At 34.7% G+C, this 22,192-nt stretch overlaps 1 protein-coding gene across 11 annotated transcripts in view; it reads left to right on the top strand.

Moving 5' to 3' along the window:
- LOC112457807 (potassium channel subfamily T member 2) overlaps positions 1-22,192 on the top strand; it is a 247,764-nt gene that overhangs the window by 76,250 nt on the left and 149,322 nt on the right. For 2 of the 11 annotated variants that reach the window (XM_025021056.1, XM_025021057.1), the window contains exon 2: positions 16,144-16,393. The exons of 8 other annotated variants lie outside the window; for them this stretch is intronic. In XM_025021056.1, coding sequence (XP_024876824.1) covers positions 16,146-16,393 — 248 coding nt within the window. In that variant the 5' untranslated portion in view covers positions 16,144-16,145. Of the gene's footprint in view, positions 1-16,143; positions 16,394-22,192 lie in introns of those variants that run through there. One more of the 11 variants, XM_025021059.1, reaches the window with a different exon arrangement.

Genomic DNA, 22,192 nt, shown 5'->3' with positions numbered 1-22,192 from the left:
ATAACCCCGGCATAACACACACAGCGGTAGATATTTCAATTAACCCAGTAAAATGACAAAAGGACCACGCACTAATTATATGAAAAAAGTAGCCACCGTTAAAATCGACGAAAACTATGGAAAACTGTAGTTTGTGTAATCCCGATGAAAAGTTCAAATCCGCACAACCCTCAAAATATGCTAGTTTTTAAGCTACGAGCCTATAAAGGTAATATTGGTGGTATAAAACGTACACATATTATACGTAGTATACCCACTCTTAGCGTTACCCAATATTAACCAGTGGAGGTGGTGAGTGTCTGGTCTCCTTTTTTGTTCTTGTTTTTATTTTTTCAATATTATATTGCAGTAATGTAACATTACCGCACTGTTTCGACTCGTGTGTGGAATTGGCCATCCGTCGCACAGATGACGCGCGCGCAATAATGGGCCACTTTCCACTCACTTTGTAATATAAAATAGGGTGTGTAACACGTGCGAGTTGAGAATTGGACACGCGTGCGGGTGATCGCACTCGCTTTCGGCTCGTGCGTCCACTCCGCACCCGTGTCTAATTCTCAACTTCCCGCACTTGTTACACAAATAACTATTATTAAATATATTATACTTTGAAAACTGGATCCTTTACAACTTAATCCAGTACTGTAACAACTTATCCCCTATATGAGGCTGGTTGTTACACAAATATCGTCACCTTATAATTGTTATTGGTGCAATAAAATTAATTATACTATTTAGTTAAAAAAATAATTTTTGTGTTGTATAAGGCTTGTATTCCATTTATTAATTACGTGTAAATAATTTTTTAAAAAAGTGTACCAACTAGCCCCGATCTCCCCTAATTTCCTTTTCAGTCATTTCGATTACTTATTTCTATTATCTCATTTATCTTCGCGACTATCTGAGTGCCGTAACATATTATGTGGGGATAATTAAAGATTCGAACATTTATTGTTTATTTATTATACACAACGGTGTCGCGCCAGGTGTTTGTTTAAATATTTATGTTTTAAGTAAAATATATTTCTTCTGATTACACACAATCTCAAATTGCAATAGCGGTTTTCTGTTTACGCCAAATTGTCTTATCTTCATGTAGAGCGCTGCGTAACATCCAATCTGAACGATTCTTGATCACTTCGACACACGTAACGCCTTTTGTCTGGAATATGGCGCAAGTAAGCCTTGAAAAATATATAAAATCAGGAAAACGAAGACCGATAAGTGATAGATTGTTATTTTTGAATGTAAATAAATACTTGAGTATCGTATTTTTTGCACGCATATTCTATAGTGCTTGAAAAACGAAGTCATGTATATATCTATAGTAAAACGATGATTGGTATTACAAATAGAAATGACTTAATCCAATTTAGAGAATTTGCGCTCCGCTGCTTGCTGGAGTTGTGCATATAGATGGACGACAAATCGAAATCTTATTGGCTCCCGCACATCTTCGGTCCTTATCAATTTAGATTTTCATTTAACAAGTTCGCTCTATTGAAAATCCATTGAAAGCATGAGTTGTGTTATATAAATTTGCGAATAATATACCGGGTGTCTGAGACCACCAGCCCACCCCTTTTCTTTCAAAAACTAAGCATTTTAGAGAAAAACATTCTAGACAAAAATTGTATGGTTTTGAGGAGGACATAAGATGGTGTCATTGATTTGACCTTGGGTGGCATCGTTAAGAACAGGTCAAGGACACCTTCAGTTTCTTAAATAGAACCCTCTATTTTTTATTGCATATTCTTATAGCTTATGTCGAGAGCTTTTTAAAACACTATAATTAAATATTTTTTCATTAAGTACTTTTTGAGTTATAAGGCTTGAAAGTTACAGCATTGTGATATAATATTTTGTTAAGTATTTATAATTCAAATTCCTTACTTTTTATTTTTGCAAACAATATGAATCAATTAATGTAAAAAAACAAAATTTACATGATAAAACATAAATAAAAAATATCAATTTCATAGTATCATAGTATTCAGATTTCATAGTATCAGCTGGTAATTGATCTAAATTGCAACCTGTTTTTGATAATGGTTAAGAGAATACTTCTGTTATTGGTTTACCATTTACTCTGATATTTTTTGACAATACTTATATTTTTAAAATGTAAAAAAATGTGTAATATTACTTTGTTGTTTTTCTAGACAGCTAAACAATAGCGTGGAAAAAGAATTTAAGTCATTTAAAATTATCTTTATTTTCAAATTGATAGATAAAGCTGTCATCTTTAAAAATCTTTAATTTTTATAGTTGTCTAATATATATTTATGTTTTACCATATTATAGTAAATCTAATTGCCTTTTTTTCAATTTGTTTTGAAAAAGACAAATTACAGCACTCGACTTATTTATCACGATAGTTTGATTTGTGATTGCAATTTTAAGTTGATCTGACTGCGGCTTATTGTTAATATGGATTATCTTCGTGAAAAGCGTGAAAGAACGGCATTCATAAAGCAACTGTTTGCTACAAAGACGAAAAACGGAGTTCTATGCAACATTTTCACTCTTACTCGGGTCAAGATAAAGGTGTCCGAGAATGTGAATTTACGATATTACTAGGCGGTAGGGTTACTTTCTTTCTTTCCTTACAATATGATGGATGTAGCCTCGAATACCATCTTTTGCTTTCGCAAAGCTACTCTATTACGCAAGTTTTACGACGGCCGCAAGTGAAAAATCTAAAAAAAAAGTGAGATTTTTATTAAAGCGCGCGAAATATATACATACAGTAGGGGAGACCGGGGCTATGTGTTCACACTTTACGCTTTTTTCAAGTTTACTAAAAAACTAATAAATATATTTGGCTAAAATTTTAATGGTATAACCTTTCAACCTTGCTATTAAAAAAAAACAATTAAAATCGTTGATCTTTTAACATTTTAAAGAGACGAGTTTTTTAAGTGGACAAGTCAAACGTAGACAGATAGATGTTTATCGTTTATAAGAATACTAGCTGGTTACCCGGGCTTCGCCCCGGAGGACATATATAATCAGACACGCAAATAGTCTCTTTCTCTCTCTCTCTCTCTCTCTCTCTCTCTTTCTCGCTCTTTCTCTCTCTCTAAATACAATTCTTTAAAATTCGATTAATTATTTCCCGAAAAATTCGTCAAACTTCTGATACCGTTTTCCAAAAAAATCGGTAACAAAAAATTATATACTTGATAGCACTCCCCGGGAAATTCAACCTCTACTTTATGTACAATTCTTTGAGATTCGGTCATTCAAATATACAAAATAGTACACTTTATAGCACTCCCCGGGAAATTCTATCCCTACTTCATGTATAATTTTTTGACATTTGATCAATTATTTCCCGAAAAATTAGAAGAATTAAAAAAACCGGTTTCCAAAAAGATCGGTAACAAAAACTGTACACATTATGGTGCTCGCCGTAAAATTCTACCTCTACTTCATATACAATTCTTTCAAATTCGGTCAATTAATTCCCGAAAGATTAAAAAAATTTTGATACTGGCTTCCAAAAGATTGGTAACAAAAAATTATACACTTCATAGTACTCCTCGGGAAATTCTACCCCTGTTTGATTTATAATTTTTTGAAATTCGGTGAATTATTTCCCAAAAAATTAAAAGAATTAGAAAAACCGGTTTCCAGAAAATTGGTAACAAAAAACTATACACATAATGGCACTCCCCGGAAAATTCTACCCCTATTTCATATACTTTTGGTAAAAATTCGGTTCAGGAGTTTGGGCTGGGCGTTGATGAGTCAGTGAGTCAGTCAGTCAGTCAGGATATTTTCCTTTATATATATAGATTTAAGAATGCTTTAAAGAAAAGTTAATATTTTTTTCAGTTTATTTTATAACACAATATAAATAGAAGAGACGCCGGGGCTTGTTGGCACAAGAGGCAAGTTGGCAACGCGTTCCGTTTATGTATTTATGACGAAAGAAACAATGAAAAAGTTATCACAAAATATTTCTTTTATGACATAGGTAGGGGAGACCGGGGCGAAGTACTATTTTTTCGATGCCGATTTTTAACAACAAAACAAATAATTTTAGTAAAATGTGATATACCGTTGTAAAAAATGAACTCTTGGCTACAAAATTTATAAGAACATTTTTGGTCTACGTCGCTTTGTTCAACTGGTATAGAGTGAAAACGACAAAGGTGCAAAAATTAAAATGTCAAAATTGCCGGGGCGGAGTCGTTACTCCATTCTCGGACTGAATTTTAAATGAAAATTCATAATTTCGATCATGAAAAATGATAGGATACATTTTATTAATTATTTTTTAATAGAAAAATGGAAACATTAATTAAAAACACGGTGGCGGAAAGAAATTACAAGAAAAGCGCACACACCTGTGTGCCCTACGCTCGCACAAAATGCACTGCTTCTCGTCAGCTCTATTCTTTCATCTCTGAGCACACGCAGTACATATTAAGTCTTCGCCGGATCCGACCACTGCTGCTTCTTTGACTTTGATTTTTGCTCAAAGCCTCCATGATATGGCTTGGTGACGACTTCGCTCCGGACACAGATTATAAGTTTGATCGCTCATAAAATATTAGAAATTACACAAAAATAAAGAATTTTATTAGATTTGTGTTTAGCATGCATTACTTTTCAAAATCACTTATTAGTCCAGTCAAATTAGCAAAAATAGAAAAAATAACAGGTAAAAAGCTATAAATTGGGGAAAACCTTTATCTTAGCATATACTATTGAACATACTAAAAGTCCGGACCTCTATCTGCAGGGCTCAATCCACCATCTTAAAAAAAGTGCTCCAATTCAGTTTTTCCTCATATCTCGGTAATCGTTGATCCTATCGTAATGAAGGTTATTATAAAAAATGAAACTTATTAAATTCTCTATAAAAAAGGTTTAATAAATTTTTTTCATATCTTTAATAGTTTTTCTGAAATACACTGTTGAGTATATGGATATTTGTATTTTGTCTCACGCTGTCATAAATGTTAGAGTTATCGTTGATGGGATAGCCAGGGTCAGTTGAAGAACACGGCAGTTTGCACTAAACACGTTTATTTGACAGCAAATATGACACGACGTGTACAGGCGGGAAGAATGCGCAGGCTTGAGAGCGTACATAGAAAGACGCGCGTATGCAGTCCGAGTTAATACTGTTAATGGACACCAGATGTCAACGCCCCATGTTGATGAAGAGCGATCGTGGATTGTATGAATAATACCGCGCGCTAACACCCCCCCCCTCGATCTACGGTCGGTGAAGTTTACTGGGGATGCGTCCAAGTCCATACATCTCTGCACACTTCGAATGCTTTGGCCTGGGCAGTCCCTTAGTAAACATATCCGTGGGCATGTCATCTGTAGAGACATGAGCAATCTTCAAAAGGCTGTGGCTCAGGACTTCCCGGATGAAGTGATGACGCATATCAATATGCTTGCTCCGAGAATGATAGACAGGGTTTTGAGCTAATTTCAACGCTCCTAGATTGTCGTTGAAGATGATAATGTCAGCCAGGTCAGGAAATCCCAGCTGCTCCAGAAATTTACGTAAGTAGATAGCTTCTTTGGCACATTCGGTCAGCCCCATGTATTCCGCCTCGGTGGATGATAAGGCGACCGTTGGTTGCTTCCTAGAGTCCGAAGATATGGAGCTCCCAGACAACTTGAATAGGAATCCTGTATAAGAACGCCGATCCACTGGACAGTTGCCCCAATCAGCATTGACAAAACCTTCGATAAGCTTAGAATCTCGCCTATAGATTAGTCCTAGATCTCTGGATCCCTTTAGGTAACGAAGGACCCGTTTGGCTGCAGTCCAGTGTTCTTTGGCATAGCAATTGTTAAATTGTCCCAAATAGCTAACAGCAAAGCTTATATCGGGGCGCGTCGTGACGGCTAGGTAAGTTAAAGCACTCACAAGTTCTCGATAAGGAAAATTCGACTCCTCTTTACTTGAGTCCTCGTCCTTCTTGGTCAGCTTCGCAGAAGTATCCACAGGAGTACTGACGGGATTACAGTCGCTCATCCCAAAACGTTTGAGTATATTATCGATATAGCCTTGCTGCTGCATGGTCACCTCGTTTTGACCAACGTTGAACTCCACATTGAGACAGTAGCCTACTTCGCCAAGATCCTTAATGTCAAATCGTTTGGACATCTCGTCACGGAATCTTGTGATGAGTGCGGAATTGCGAGCTGCAAACAAAATGTCGTCAACATAGGTAACAATTATACATAAGTCCTCCCCTTCTCCGATATAATATAGACAGGGGTCAGCATCGGAAGGGATGGCACCGAAATCCTCTAGTGCACGACCTAGTTTCTTGTACCAATTTCTCCCGGCTTGGCGAAGACCGTATAGATTTCTTCAGGAGACACACCTTGTCCCCACTTAACAAATCCTGCAACATTTTTTTAGCTTTGAGGGCCAGATCTATATCGTCCTTGTCTTCTGAGATTGTCCTCAATATTCCGACCAATTGCTTTGGAGGTTCCATCAAAATCCGTTCGTCGACATCTCCGTTCAGGTAAGCGGTCGTTATGTCGAAATGTTGCATCTTTATCCCAAGACGAGCAGCTAACAACGCAATCAGGCGTATCGATCCTTGACGGGCTACAGGCGCAAAAGTCTCTTTAAAATGTAGACCAGGTTGCTGGCTGAATCCCTGAGCGACCAGTCGAGCCTTGCGTCTGTGAAAAATTCCGTCCGAGTTGAACTTATTCCGCAAGACAATGCGACTCCTAATGGTGGTGGAATTCTTTGGTCGATTGATGAGTTCCCACGTATTGTTACGTAAAACCGATTTGATTTCCGATACCATATGGCATCATGCCACTCCTCAGCCTCTGGACTCGATAATGCCTGTTTCATTGGTACCTCGGATATAAGAGCGACTATATCCTCCTCAGCATACCCAGCACTCTCAATGGCGGGTGTATAGACCTTTCGGGGTCTTCCTCTCTCTCCGGTTCTCAGAATTCTCGGTCTTCCTCGCCCTCTGGATGAGACCCGTGGCGGCTCTGAAACAGTGTCTTCGTCGTCATCCTCTTCGTCGGTTTGTTCCTCGACAGAAGGTAATTCGATGTCAATAAATTCGGACCTTTCATCTATTTTTCCCTCCGGTTCGCCGTTTGATAACGAAATGGGGTCCTTGGGATGTAACTTCGTGTCTTCGATAAACTTAATGTCACGCGATATGATAACTTTATTCTCTTCAGATAGCCACACCCTAAAACCTTTGGACTCAGTGGAGTAGCCTAAGAAAATGCCTTCCTTGGAGCGTCGATCCAACTTTCCTCGACCTGGTTCTCTGTTCAGGCAAAATACACGACATCCGAACTCCCTGAAATGCCCAACATCAGGAACATTTTCGGTCCACAGTTGATACGGTGTAAGACCATTAAGACTTTTTGACGGACATCGGTTCCGAATGTAATTGGCCAATCGCCTCGGCCCAAAACTTGGAAGGTGACCCTGATTGAGCAAGCAAACATCTCGCCATGTCCAGGAGGGTGCGGTTCCGTCGTTCCGCGATTCCGTTTTGCTCGGGGGAGTATGGAATCGTAAGTCGTCTAAAGATGCCCTTTTCTTTCAAGAAAGTGTCGAAGTCCTTGCCTGTAAACTCTAAACCATTATCAAACTAAAAACATTTGACATTTTTACCTGTCTAGTTCTCTGCGAGTGCGATAAATTCTTTGGTTGCCTGAAGAGCCTCGCTCTTGTGTCGCAAGAATCGAACTTTGCTCCATCTCGAGTGGTCGTCAATGAACTCGATGAAATATCTTGCCTTCCCCGTTGATTCGACCCGCATGGGGCCGCAAACATCCGAATGAACCAAATCGAGTAGTTCCGAAACTCTGTTGGACTTCTTGGCAAAAGGTGCGCGAGTCATCTTCCCTTCGAGGCAAATTTTGCAGGTAAATTCCTTAGCGTCAAATTTTAAACCGTTGATAATTCCATGTCGCTGCGCCTCGATGAGATCTCTTGCGTTTACGTGGCCAAGCCTGCAGTGCCACAGCTCAAAATCCGAGAGATTGACTGATGTGGATAGCGCGCAGCTAGGTTTTGAATTGGATTCATCCTTGATTTCATGCACGAAATAAAGACCGCCAATTCTGTCCGCGACCAGTTTAACGCCACCGTTTCTATCTAGTACCGTCGCGTTCTCTTTCGAGAATAGTACTGTAAAGTCTTGCTTAGTGACACGAGTTTATTTTCTCCATTCACGTCGGCCGTGACCACCTTGCCCTCAGCGGTTGTTTCGGTTGAAGCACTGTTCGCCAGATTTAATTTTTCCGGTCTTGAATCGCTTATCTCGTAGAATGCCTCTAGATCACCACAGAGATGTGTATTAGCGCCGCTGTCCAAACACCACATTTGACGTAGCTCGATCGCGCTGGCTTGTAGAGCGACGTCTGCACGTAACGACACTTGCTCGGCGCTTTTCGCCGACTGGTTTTTATCGCTCTTGGAGACGCAATTTGCAGCCTTATGCCCTAGTTTATTGCACTTGTAACATCGAATTTTACTAACGCCTTTGTCGTCGGCTTGTGTGTTGTCTTTACGTTCATGCGCGGTTGGCTTGATGTCGCGTTTTCGGCCCTTATGTTTATTCACGAACATAGCCTTGGCACCAGTATTGTGAGTCTCGCCCTTTCGCGCCTCGTTTTCCTCGACGATCTTAACACGCAGGGTGTCGGGCGCGGGCAATTCATCGCGAGCTTCAATTGCGCATCTGAAATTATCAAAACTCGCCGGCAGACTATATAGAAGCATTGTTGCCAATACATCGGGATGTATTTCGACTTGCATGTCTTGTAATTTATCGACGGCATCGAAAAACTTACTTATATGTTCACGAACGTCGCTGCCTTCCTCCATTCGATGAAGCATTAGTCGCTTTAATAACGTAGCTTTCCTGGCGGGTTCCCGCGATTGGTATGTTCTCTCTAGTTTCAGCCAAACATCACGTGCAGTAGCGCAGCCTTTAATCTGCTTCAACTCGGAACTACCGATTGCCAGAATGATATCAGATTTCGCCCTAGCATGGCCCCTTTCCCACGCTTTTCGCGCGGCTTTCGACGCGGCGTCGCCGGCCACGACTTCGGGTTTCGCAAACTTGCCGCTCACGTATGGCCAGGCATCATTCTTGACGAGGAGAGCTTTCATGTGGAGTTTCCACGTGTCGTAGTTGTCCTTTCCAAGACACTCGATTTGCGTCACGCCCGCGGTATTCATGATTGCAGGTTAGCTTTTGCGTAACTGACACTTTACTATGGCTGCGTTCCTTTTGATGCTTTCAGCGCTGTAAGCATTATTCTATCTCCGTTGCACATTGAATATCAAATAGAGATGGAGCGACGCTTTCAGCGCTGAAAGCGTCAAAAGGAACGCAGCCTTGGAACGCAGCCTATTTCGACTATCGCGGCGCACCTGGGCCCATAACCTGTTAGAGTTATCGTTGATGGGATAGCCAAGGTCAGTGGAAAAACACGGCAGTTCGCACTAAACACGTTTATTTGACAGCGAATATGACTCGACGTATACAGGCGGGAAGAATGCGCGGGCTTGAGAGCGTACATAGAAAGACGCGCGTATGCAGTTCGAGTTAATACTGTTAATAGACACCAGATGTCAGCGCCCCATGTTGACGGAGAGCGATCGTGGATTGTATGAATGATACCGCGCGCTAACAATAAAAATCACACTCTTAATGTAGAATTTGTAAAAAAAAATATAAATAGACAAAAAATATTAAATGTGTGCGTGATATTTCTCGTACATATGAAAATTTGGCAACTCTTACTATTTAAAATTGTTGTACACGACTAGTACTGGGGGTAGCGTCGTCTACAAGATTCTTTTGAGCCGTTTCCTGAGGTTGTGAATCTGCAGGGCCATGATCATCTCGATCTTCAACATCGATTACGAAGAAATCGTTCTCGTCAAGCTTCCAATGCTTGACAGCTGAAGTTTTTAATAATTGTACTTCATTATATAATGCGCTAAAGCCTAAGCTAGATAGTAACGTCACTAGATTTTTAGAGCCAAATTTTCGGTATAAAAAAGCAGCAACGCTGACTAAAGTGATGACAAGAAAGATCTTGGCCTGGTTGCCAACATAATAGCGTGCGCTATTGAAATGCATTTTTGTTCGAGCTGCTGCGATGGGCATTCTCTTATTCCTTTAGCTATAACGTTTTTCAGAAAAATATTGAGCGATTTCAGTATGTAGTCTTTTACATCCGTCAAAAAGTCATCGCTTGAAGGATATGCAGATGTGTCGTTGGTTTGTGAGTAAATATCTTCCCGAATTATGGCTGCAGCTGTAGTGACTACTCGAAGGCGTTCTTTCCGTTCATCGACTTTCTTCTGTTCTTAAGAAAACTAAAAGAAAAATACGGTGACGAGATTTTTATAAAACAAAGGATATAAAATTTTGTCGAGTTATTGGTATGAACGAAAGAAAGTCGATGAACGGGAAGAACGCCTTCAAATAGTCACTGCAGCTACAGCCATAATTCGGAAAGATATTCGCTCACAAATCAACGACACGTCTACATATCTTTCAAGCGATGATTTTTTGACAAATGTAAAAGACTACATACCGAAATCCCTCAATATTTTTCTGGAAAACGTTATAGCTAAAGGAACAGAATGCCCATCGCAGCAGCTTGAACAAAAATGCATTTCAATAGCGCACGCTATTATGTTGGCGACCAGGCCAAGATCTTTCTTGTCACCACTTTTAATTAGCGTTGCTGCTTTTTTATACCGGAAATTTGGCTCTAAAAATCTAATGACGTTACTATCTAGCTTGGGCTTTAGCGCATCATATAATTAAATACAATTATTGGAAGCTTCAACTGTCAAGCATTGGAAGCTTGACGAAAACGATTTCTTCGTAATCGATGTTGAAGATCGAGATGATGATCATAGCCCTGCAGATTTACAACCTCAGGAAACGGCTCAGAAGAATCTTGTAGACGACGCTACCCCCACTACTAGTCGTGTACAACAATTTTAAATAGTAAGAGTTGCCAAATTTTCATATGTACGAGAAATATTACGCACACATTTAATATTTTTTGTTTATTTATATTTTTTCTTACAAATTCTACACCAAGAGTGTGATTTTTATGACAGCGTGAGACAAAATACAAATATCCATATATTCAACAGTGTATTACAGAAAAACTATTAAAGATATGAAAAAAATTTATTGAATTTTTTTATAGAGAATTTAATAAACTTCATTTTTTATAATAACCTTCATTACGATAGGATCAACGATTACCGAGATATGAGAGAAAAACTGAATTGGAGCACTTTTTTTCAAAATGGTGGATTGAGCCCTGCAAATAGAGGTCCGGACTCTTAGTATGTTCAATAGTATGCCAAGATAAAGGTCTCCACCAATTTATAGCTTTTTACCGGTTATTTTTTCTATTCGCTATATTTTGATTTAATTTGACTGGACTATATCTCGAGATTCGGAAAGAAAATAATAGTTAAAATATTTAAAATTTTTGACGCGCAAAAAATGTTTTTTTTTACTTCCAAAAACACGTTTGCCTTAATAAAAATCACAACATGTCATATAATCTCACTAAACTCTGTTGGTCACATGGGTACTATAAGTAGTGTTTACAATATAAATGGTGAATTCACACAACTTACAAATTTCGAAATAATTGCAGTGACGACTCCGCCCCCGGGTTTCCCCTGCTTTTTTCAAAGTTTTATTTAAATCAAACAAGTATTACAAGAAAAAAAAAAGGAAAGTCTGATTCAAGAGATAACAAGTAAATTTTCAAGCGTTTTGAAATATCGGATTGATGTTCTTCAGCTTGAGAAGTAAATCAAAGTGATGTATTATTAGTTAAAAGAAAAGTTTCTGTTACTATACGACATATTATTTTGAGTAACAACAGTAATTTATTGTAATAAAATGTCTGAAATCAAACGTATATGTAGGGATGAGATATGTTGGCTCATAAAAGTACGCTTAGCTTGACTTGCTGTTACCACGCGCATGAGACCTGTATGAATATGTGATTTGCCACGTACAATGCTGATACAAGCTAGATATATATTTATATTTAATATTTTTATGTTAAAGAAAGCTACATCTAAAATAGTTTACAATTGTTTTTCTGCAACAGCATTTTGCTATTCCATCATTACAAAATAACTTTAAAAGATACAAAAGTACATATCAAAAAGTACTTTATCAAAAAGTACATATCTGCTATCTGTTTTGTATTTCTATTACGTTTTTATTAATTTAACATGGACTTTTTGTCGTATACCCAACTTACTCTACTATCGGGGCAAGCTGGCTGCAATGCAACATGTTCGTATTTCACTTATTACAAAGAAACTATACAATATACAGGTACGTTCCTGGCATAAAAATGTAGAGAAAGGTTCTCTCTATCATATTAGTACTGTGTAATCGTGATAATTAGTTGTTTAAAAACTCAAATGCCGAAATTGTGAAAACTATGCCAACAAGCCCCTTTACTTATTGTAAAATTAACTGCATAAAATATCTATTCTTTATATAATTATAATAGTTATTTGTTATATACGTATATAGATACTATAATCAAATCAGATAAATTAAAATGTTATAAATAGAGAATTTTTTAAATACCCTATAATAAAATGAACAAAATATATTAATGAAGAATATTCAATACAGATATACGAGTACAGAGAATTTTAAATAAATCGTAGTTGCAACACTGAATGCACATGAAAATTTTTTTTATTTGCATGACATTGTTAAACACTTTGAATCCAATTGTGATAAATACATATGTATTTTTATGTCAATGACGATAGAACAAGTTTAATTGAAATTTAAATAGGTATTAATGAATGTACTGCCAAGTTTATCAATATTATATGATTCCAATTATTGAATCCAGATCCCATTTAATTATTGAAAGCGCATGAACATTAAATGCTTTCGATCCAAATATTTTAAGGCGATACAATTTATGTTGAAACATTGCATACAAAAAAGCATGACAACTATTTTTATGTAATTGAAATGTAATACATACTTTTGAATAATTGATTAATGTACAATACCTATTTGTGCATATATGGTTTGCATGAGTGATTTGTATTACACAATATTCATGATATATGTCCTTTAATTTTTGGTTAATTTTTTAATATTTATATCTCAAAAAAATATTTGATGTGCAGTGATACTGTAAAAACATACCTAATAGCGCAAGGAATAAGGAATACATTTAAGAGAACAAAATTTTTTTAAATTTAAAATTGTATATGATTATAAAGAATCAGTTATACATGATTTCTACACTCTCTAGAGGCAATAAATTAAGTTTCCTCAAATATTCTAAATATTTATGATTATTTTAAAATAAATATATTATTTAAAAAAGTATGTAATTAGTTTATTAAATATTTGTGGATTACAAAAGAAATGATAACTTAATCATATAATTATTTTATCTTTTATTGTTTGCTTATTTCGAGCATAGATTTTCACTGAATGTAGATTTATAAAAATTTATAAAAATATGGAGTGAAAGGAGGAGGGTCCATAAGGCCAATTTTTGGCCCCTTCTGAATTTCATTCTAAAATATCAGACACGTTTTATTTTTGTAAGAACTAATGAAATCAAGTGTAATGAGATGATGGGTATGCAAAAATAAAACATTTCTGATAGTTTAGAATAAAATTCAGAGAAGACCAAAAACCGTCCTTATGGATCCTTCTCCTTTCCTTTAATTAATAAATTTCAATTAAATATTTTTTTAATCGTCAAAAAATTAAAGGTTAAAATTGCAAAAATTATTTACACGATTTATTTATCCTAAAGTCCTTAATATTCTTTATTGTGCTATTTAATGAAATATGTACTAGACATTTTGTCGGTCAAGATATTGCATTTTACTTGAAAGATTAGAGATTAAATCATTGTACAGCGGCTTTAATATGCACCAGTGCGTACTGAGTGCATCTAATTGAATTCGCGATTATGCTTGGAAATGAGATAATGCTGTTGTAATCATTATTGCACTAAGCATGTTCATATATATTTTGACACAATTTCTGTAATTATTAATGTTTAATTATAATTTTTAATCTTACGAAGTGTTTTAAACAATGGAGGGAACAAAAAGAATCATGCGACATTTTTATTTAAAAAAAGATACTTTTTATAGATCTTGTTACATTTCTTTCAAATATATAAGTTTTATCGATTTTTTCATTCTCAATATTAGCTGTCGATTCTTTAAATCTACATTTCGAATATTTGCAACTGTTCAAACATCCACGTAAAATTCTCTGATATCAAGAGCTAAAGGATTAAAAACTAACATAACTATGGACGGCCATGTTGACGTTTTCACATCAGCAGCGAACAAATTTAAGCAGACGAATCGTAAGATTTATATCCATGTGAATGACTTTTCATCAACGCAGCCGCTTTATTTCTCTGAAGCGAGATTATGGAATGTGCCAGACGCGTTCTGCTATATGTCTGAAAAGCTACGTAAAAGTGATGTAATCTACGCTTTCCTAGATTAGACCGTTTGACTCATACCGCAACATTTTACCATTTTATCTTTTTATGTAAAGTCTTGGTATAATTAAAGGATTTTTGACACAATTTAGAATTCCGTTTTATTAAACACAAATAATTTTGTTGATAAGAATTTTTTTATATATAATTGCAGAAACTGTATAAATTATTTTTCTGTGGAAAATATATATAATTTATCTTCTAGATACGAATAAAATTAAAAAGTATAATAGAGATATATTAAACACTTTAATATTAATTGAGTATAATAGAGATGTATAATAGAAGTATAATAGAGATGTATTAAACACTTTAATATTAATTGACATTATTTGCGTAATAATCTGATAATGTTTGACAAGCAGTAACAAATATTCTACAACAAAATCGGGTAAAACTTTAGATTAAGGGCGACCTCACCGATTTCAATGACCTTTTGATATATGTTGTCAAGGTCATGACCCCGAGTGACCTTCAGAAGATTTTAGCCGTCGCTCGTTATTCGTTAAAAAATTATTAACAAAAAGAAGTTTGGAAAATATAGCAGCTATTTTGAGTATTAGAAGGCATAAATGACTAATATATATGTCGAAATTATAGTTCACGCATACACTTTCCACGCGAAACGAGGTGCCACATGGGTTTGTGGCGTGCTTTACAAGCTCGTTTATATATATACATAATGAAACATTATATATTCTCTTTTGGTAATTATGCAGTAATACGGACCACCCTCTGATGACCTTGACCTTGACATATGTTGTCAAGGTCACCCTCCTGAGTGACCTTCAGAAGGTTTTAGTCGTTGCTCGTTTTTTTTAAGTTATTAACAAAAAAAGTTTCGAAAATAATAGCAGTTATTTTAAGTATTGAGAGGCATAGATGACTAATATTACGTCTTTTTTTTAAGTAGAGAATATCTCGTTTCGCGTGAAAGTTGCTGTTTTACCAAAACACATTTAAAGCAGTAAATTGTTGATAAATTTAAGTCTTTTTGTTAAAACAGAGAATACTTTATTTCGCGAAAAAGTCGCTGCTTTACCAAAACAAGTAAATTTTCTTCTGAAGTACAAAATACTTTATTCGTTGTTTATTGTTCTTCACTAGAACTTCAATAGAACGATCACTAAAATATGTATATTCAGGAAATTAATAGAGAATATATAATGTTTTATTATATATATTATATATATATTATATATATAAACGAGCTTGTAAAGCACGCCACAAACCCATGTGGCACTTCGTTTCGCGTGGAAAATGTATGCGTGAACTATTTTGACATATATATTAGTCATTTATGCCTTCCAGTACTCAAAATAGCTGCTATATTTTCCAAACCTTTTTTTGTTAATAACTTTTTAACGAACGACGCGACGGCTAGAACCTTCTGAAGGTCACTCGGGGTCATGACTCGGGGTCATGACCTTGACAACATATATCAAGGTCATTGAAATCGGTGAGGACGCCCTTAATCCGAAGTTTTACCCAAAATCGTATCTCTTTTGTCTCGTTTAAAATACTTCGTAAAACCGAATACACCGAGCAGTTGTTTGATCGCGAGTACTTGCGTGCTGAGCGCAGACATGTCGATGTACTTCTTCCGGCTGCACAATCTGCGCCGTCAGGCGGAGGAGGTACGCAAGAAGCGACAAAAACGTGGTCGAGGGAGCCAGGGCGGTCAACTTGGGACCAACCACATGGACCAGTCCCAACCAATGGCTGGATCCATGCAATGTTGCAACCAGATTCATCGTGGTCCGAGCAGGCTCTTCGAGCGAGCCCCTTTACAACCTAGCGACTCGCTTGATGAAATCGCCTTCCAAATACCGAGGTAAACTTTTTAGTTGCACGCTTCTGCCTCGAAACTTCTTTCCTATGTGTGTGACCTCGTTTTCCTTTCATTGATATTCTTTAGATATCAACAGAATTATAGCTTGTGACTTACATAAATAACTTTTAAAGTTCTTATGTTAGTTTATTAATTACTTAATTTATTAACTCTGAAGTGTGTAGTATGCAGTTTAATATACGCATATATGTAATTTTTTAAGTACTGAAATGTAATGCTTTTGTAAATATTGAAAGATATTATGTGCAATTTAGATTATCTTAGTAAATAATATGTTTTTAATCACTCATCCTTTAAAGAAAGAAGGAATTATTAACTTTAAAAATAATGAAGACTTAAAAAATGATTATTTAACATACATCTTTCGACACATTAGATATTTAAATTATGAAAGACATTCAGATAATATTTTTAATGCAAAATGTTTAATGTGATAAGTTACAATAGCTGCAATTGATTGCAGTTTGTCACCATTTAAATGCAGTAATGAAGTTTTGTATTCTAATCCGTTTCGGATTCATTAAGATTTTATCCGCATGGCAGTTTTGTGTTTTGCTATTCCAACTTGGAATACCGTCTTACATTTCACAAATCAACTTGATAAAACGATTTGCGCAATTTAAAAATGTCAGTTCGCGAAAGCTTATCTAGTACCTTTACGATCCAAATGTAATTTTCATCCTGATCTTCGCGTGAAATGAAAGTCGTAAAGCATCAAGAGAAAGCAGTAGAATGTTCCACTTCCTACAGAAGGGTCAAAGGTCAAGAGATGAGACTCCTCAGGAAAGAAAACACAAAACTTGTACAAATATAAAGAATCTTAGAATAAATGTAATCTTCATTATAAATAATTAACATAAATTCGTGTTGTCATTATTTTTATCCAATTTTTTCTTATAAAAATGAGCAGAAAAATGAAATACACAAGTAAAAAAACGATAATGAATTTATTATCTAAAATGTTTTTCCACATTCTTTACTCTTCTTATGTATAAATTGATTGTATATATAAACTGAAATTCCCCAAATAATGTTCTTCTTGATATTAAATAAATATATACGTTACGATTATGATAAACTATATAAAAGAATCAAGTAACTTTAATAAATCATGATTAGTTAGGAATTTTATAAATTAGAAAACAATTTAAAAAATAAATTGTTAATATAAGATTAAAATGTTTAAAAAATTAACTCTTTTTTAATTATTTAATTTAATCTTATAATTTATTAGAGATGTAATATATTTTGTATGAAAATCGCATTTTAATCAATATAATGTAATCAATTTTTATGTTATACTGCTACAATGTATGCTTTTTTCATTTGCGTTACAATATTCTCTAACTAAAACGGTAATCGCGCAAATAAAAGAACATTTACGATATAAATTAGAGTCATGATAAATACACTTTGCGGATCGTAAAGCTATCAGTTCTTTCTATTTTGCTTCATTCAATGAGAGTAAATGAAGGATACAGTGACAGGATGGTATTGCTCTCTAACGGAACTCTGGGGCTACGTAGAAGTCGAACTTTTAATTTGTTTAATTACATTTGGCTCCTGAGAGTTCCCGTGGACCCAATCCCCTCAGGATTAACCCCGCTTTCTTGTTTCCAACGAGCGAAAGAACTTGCTTTCGCTTAGTGACAGAATTTCTGGGGGCAAACTCAGAGTTGCGGTTGACTAGTTGGAAGACGAGAAGATGGAAAATGATGGTAGAAAGAATTGGATTACGCTTGGATACGCCGACTATGCTCCTATCTAGCCCGCAAAACTTTCGATCCTATCGTGAGATTGTCACTATTGCGCAACTTGTAAATTGAAGATAGTTATGCGAAAGTGACACAGCTATTGACTTCTTGACTCTTTTCAGATTTATTTTAAAATAAAAAAATTTACTAAAAATATTAAAATACAAGATGGTTCAATATTTATTATTTATCAAATGCTTTGATGTCAACGTTTAGTTTATATTTAACACTGCAACAGTATAAAGAGTTTGACAAAAGTAGAACATATTTTATTATTTTTCTTATACAATTCTTTATGTAATCTTATTGTTATTTTAAGACATTATAACTAATAATGTTTAACTCATGAGATACAGATTTAAATTTACCAAACAATATTACTTTATAATGAATTAAATTACTATAAGGCATTTGGAAAAATTACAAAAACTGAAATTTCTTCTAATTAACCCTCTAATAGCAAGGTGATTTTTCAGGAAATATCAGGAATATCTAATCAGTCAGAATATATAATTTCAGAAATATCTAATCAGTCTACAAAATTGTTAAATAAAGAAGTAAGTAATAACATAAAACTTCTTTATCTGTTTATTTAAATAAAAAAATACAATAAAGTTCATTATCTGACTTAAATAATTACACAATTACAGTAAAACAAACTGTAAAATAAACAAAACTGTAGGTCGCATTTGACCCCAATCTTACCATTAGAAGGTTAGTACACGTTACGCTGTGCTTTGCCTCTCATCAGATTTTAAGCTAAATCATGCTATTCGCGGCGAGCAATTCATGCGGGATTTATGACATGGTAAAAGATTCAGTAATGCTGCAGGAGTTCAATAACGAGGCGGTTCGAGAGGTCTCGAAGAAGCAAAGAGTGAATATAGGTAATCTCTATGGTCGTCAGTGTTTTGCCGCGCCCATGAAAGCCAATCACGAACACACCCCTTAGTCCAAGCTTACCCATGTCATTTACATTGGCAGTAAATTTATGTCGGACTATCTTCGTTCAACGAGCGCGACGGTGCGACAAAGTAACACGAATCCTCGATTGTTTATGACTATACGTTAGAAAAGAAGAAACAATAGATATTAGAATTTTTCTAAATTTTTTGCAGACCTAAAATTAAAAATATTATTTTTTGTTCTTAATACTTACATAAATATAATAGAATATAAATAATATATTAGCTTGAAAATATTTTACAAAATAAAGAGGTGCAAGTTATACGAGGGGCGTTCAATAAGTAATGCAACACATTTTTTTTCTTATTCAAGATTTGTTTTATTGTAGTTTTTAGTACATCGTATTTTTCCCCAATTTTTTAGCTACAAAAACCTATTTTTCAGCATAATCTTTATTCAATTTTATAGCTTTACATCACATAGATGCTTAGAGCCTGTATACCCTTGCGGTATCACTCTGGGTGAGGAATGACAGTTCACCCTACAGCTCAGATTTTGCATCTTTTGACTTTCATCTCTTTGGTCCTCTGAAAGATGCAATCCGCGGGAAGAGATATGGCAATGACAAGAAAGTTATAACCAAAGTAAGAAAGTGGCTGAGAAGCAGACCAGCAGAGGGATACATACACATAACACAAAGGCATACAGACTCTTACATCTAGGTAGCGTAAGGCCATAGATTTGAGAGAGAGAGAGAGAGAGAGAGAGAGAGAATGGCGACTATATTAAAAAAATTGTTTTTTTTATAATCCAAGAATTGAGGAAAAATATGGTGTATTTAAAATTGCAATATGTGTAAAACAAGCCTTGAATGAAAAAAATGTGTTGTATTACTTATTGAACGCCCCTCATATTTATCTTATCGTAGATATCAAGATACTTACACTTGACATGTAGATATAGTATAGCACACCTCCTAGTCAAGTAAATACTTTGAAAAGTAGAGTGATTAATCAATATTCGTTAATCGGCATTGGCCTAAAAATGTCGCGTACATGATGAATTTTTGTGTACTTACTAGAACATCGATCTATCGATTATGTCATTTGTAAGTTTTGTGTAATATTTGCAGTTTTGACATTTATTTAATTTTTGCGTTATAACACTTCTTTGATTATTATTATCGTTTCTATGGGGACGGGTTTTAAATATTTATGAGAAACATAAAAATAAGATTCATCAGTTTTTAATCGTCATGCTGATCTGTTATGCAAAATAAGTTTAACTTTTTTGAGAAGCGAGATAAATAATTTATGCGTATTATTATTATGCAAGATGTGATTAAATTACATTGCATGATAAATATTCAAAGAAACATTAAACAAAAAGTAAAAAGAATTAAGAATGAAGTATTTAGATGTTTTTCATTGTCATATAAAAGAGTGTATAATACAAATGTAATATAAATAGATAAATAGATAAAATAATGAAATCAAAATGAGTATAAAACACACACATTATTATACATATTATGCCTGATTGAGTATAATTAAATTAATTTTACTAAATGTAATTGTTTTGATATATTGACATTGTCCAATTTTGTTGTAAAAAACATCATTTAATGCAACAATCTATGCATATCTTCATATATTTATATCATATTTTGTTTTATATTTTATCTACATAAATTTGTACAGCCAAATTTTGAGCAAGCAAGTATTTAGAATAATGTTAATGAAAATGATGCGACTATATAGATAATTGACAAAAATGATTAGCATCTATCGTTTTTCTTCATGTGTAAAATAAAATAACAACAGATGATTGTTTTTAGAAAATGGCAGAAGACAGAAAGAATAGAGTACACTTTGAAAGGAGGGGTGCAAAGCGTTACGCATTTACGGTAATCAAGAATAATCGAGGTCACGTGTGTCCCACATAGAAAAGCACGTCGTAATACCATCGTGTACGTGTTTCTTGCAGGAATATCGTCAGGGATTTTCGAAGTATTATACTTATATCGCTCTCAACGACGAAGAAGAAACGCTTTTGTCTTTGAAGTGTCCATAATAAACTCTCAATCGAAGAAAAGAAAAAGGTCGGTTCAATAAAACATAGCTAGACACGCATTAGCGCGGATATAAACATTATAAACATAATTCGAGCTCATCACTCTTCAACGCGTATGACCGCATTGATGAGACAATGGTGCAAAAAGATAGCAAATGGTAGCTTTTAATTTGTTTTACTGCTAGATAACTGCATCTCATAAGTGTCTTGTTACTGTTAGAAAAAAATATTACCTCGCTTTGTGAGGAATATATTAGGAAATAAAAAGTGTAATGTTTCTTTATGAATAAAAATCTGACTCATATATATATATATATATATACAATACAATAAAGAATTTTTATGAATTAAATTTTAGAATTAAAGTAGACAAACTTTGTTTTATTATTAAATTTCGAACTTTTATTTAGCAGAACTTTAATGCGATACTAACCATATGATATTAAAGATTAAAATGTTGCAACAACTTACTGTCATATTTTTTTATTAAAAATATTTATTATAAATTTTTGTTAAACTTTTGTTTTTTAAAATTCAATTTGATGTAGAAATGGAAGACTCTTCTTTATACATCCTACATATCTAACATACCCTTGTCATAAATAGAAATTGTTATGGTGGTACGATTTTCAGTAATTTTGGAGCACGAAGGCATTCAATCCATTTTAATGCCATGAGGATAGTTTGAAGCTTAGAGAAGAAATAACTGAAGTGCTGCTCGCATTGTGTCGTTAGGGTGCAGACAGCGAAGCTGACCATATATTTCCGCCCGATATAGGAATAAATGCTCTTATTCTTGGAAGCTCGTAAAGTTAATTTACTACTTGGCACATTGACGGATAGATAGTCGTAACGAAGTGGTAGTAAACCTCAAGAATAAAACTATAATTCCGGGATGTCTGTGAAAAATCGGTCGAACACTTTATTGTAGCATTTAAGGGGGCTTTCTAGGTCTATTTTGTTGAAAAATTCGATTTTTTAAAAACATCATTTTCGTGTACTATATATATGTAGAATTAGTGTACAAACACTTTTCGTTTTTCGATCT

The sequence above is a fragment of the Temnothorax curvispinosus genome, unplaced genomic scaffold, assembly GCF_003070985.1.
Source record: "Temnothorax curvispinosus isolate PA1 unplaced genomic scaffold, ASM307098v1 QBEX01008326.1, whole genome shotgun sequence".
In the NCBI taxonomy this organism is placed as follows: Eukaryota; Metazoa; Arthropoda; class Insecta; order Hymenoptera; family Formicidae; genus Temnothorax; species Temnothorax curvispinosus.
Note: the sequence above shows the minus strand (reverse complement) of the source record. Positions and strands in the feature narration are given on the sequence as shown.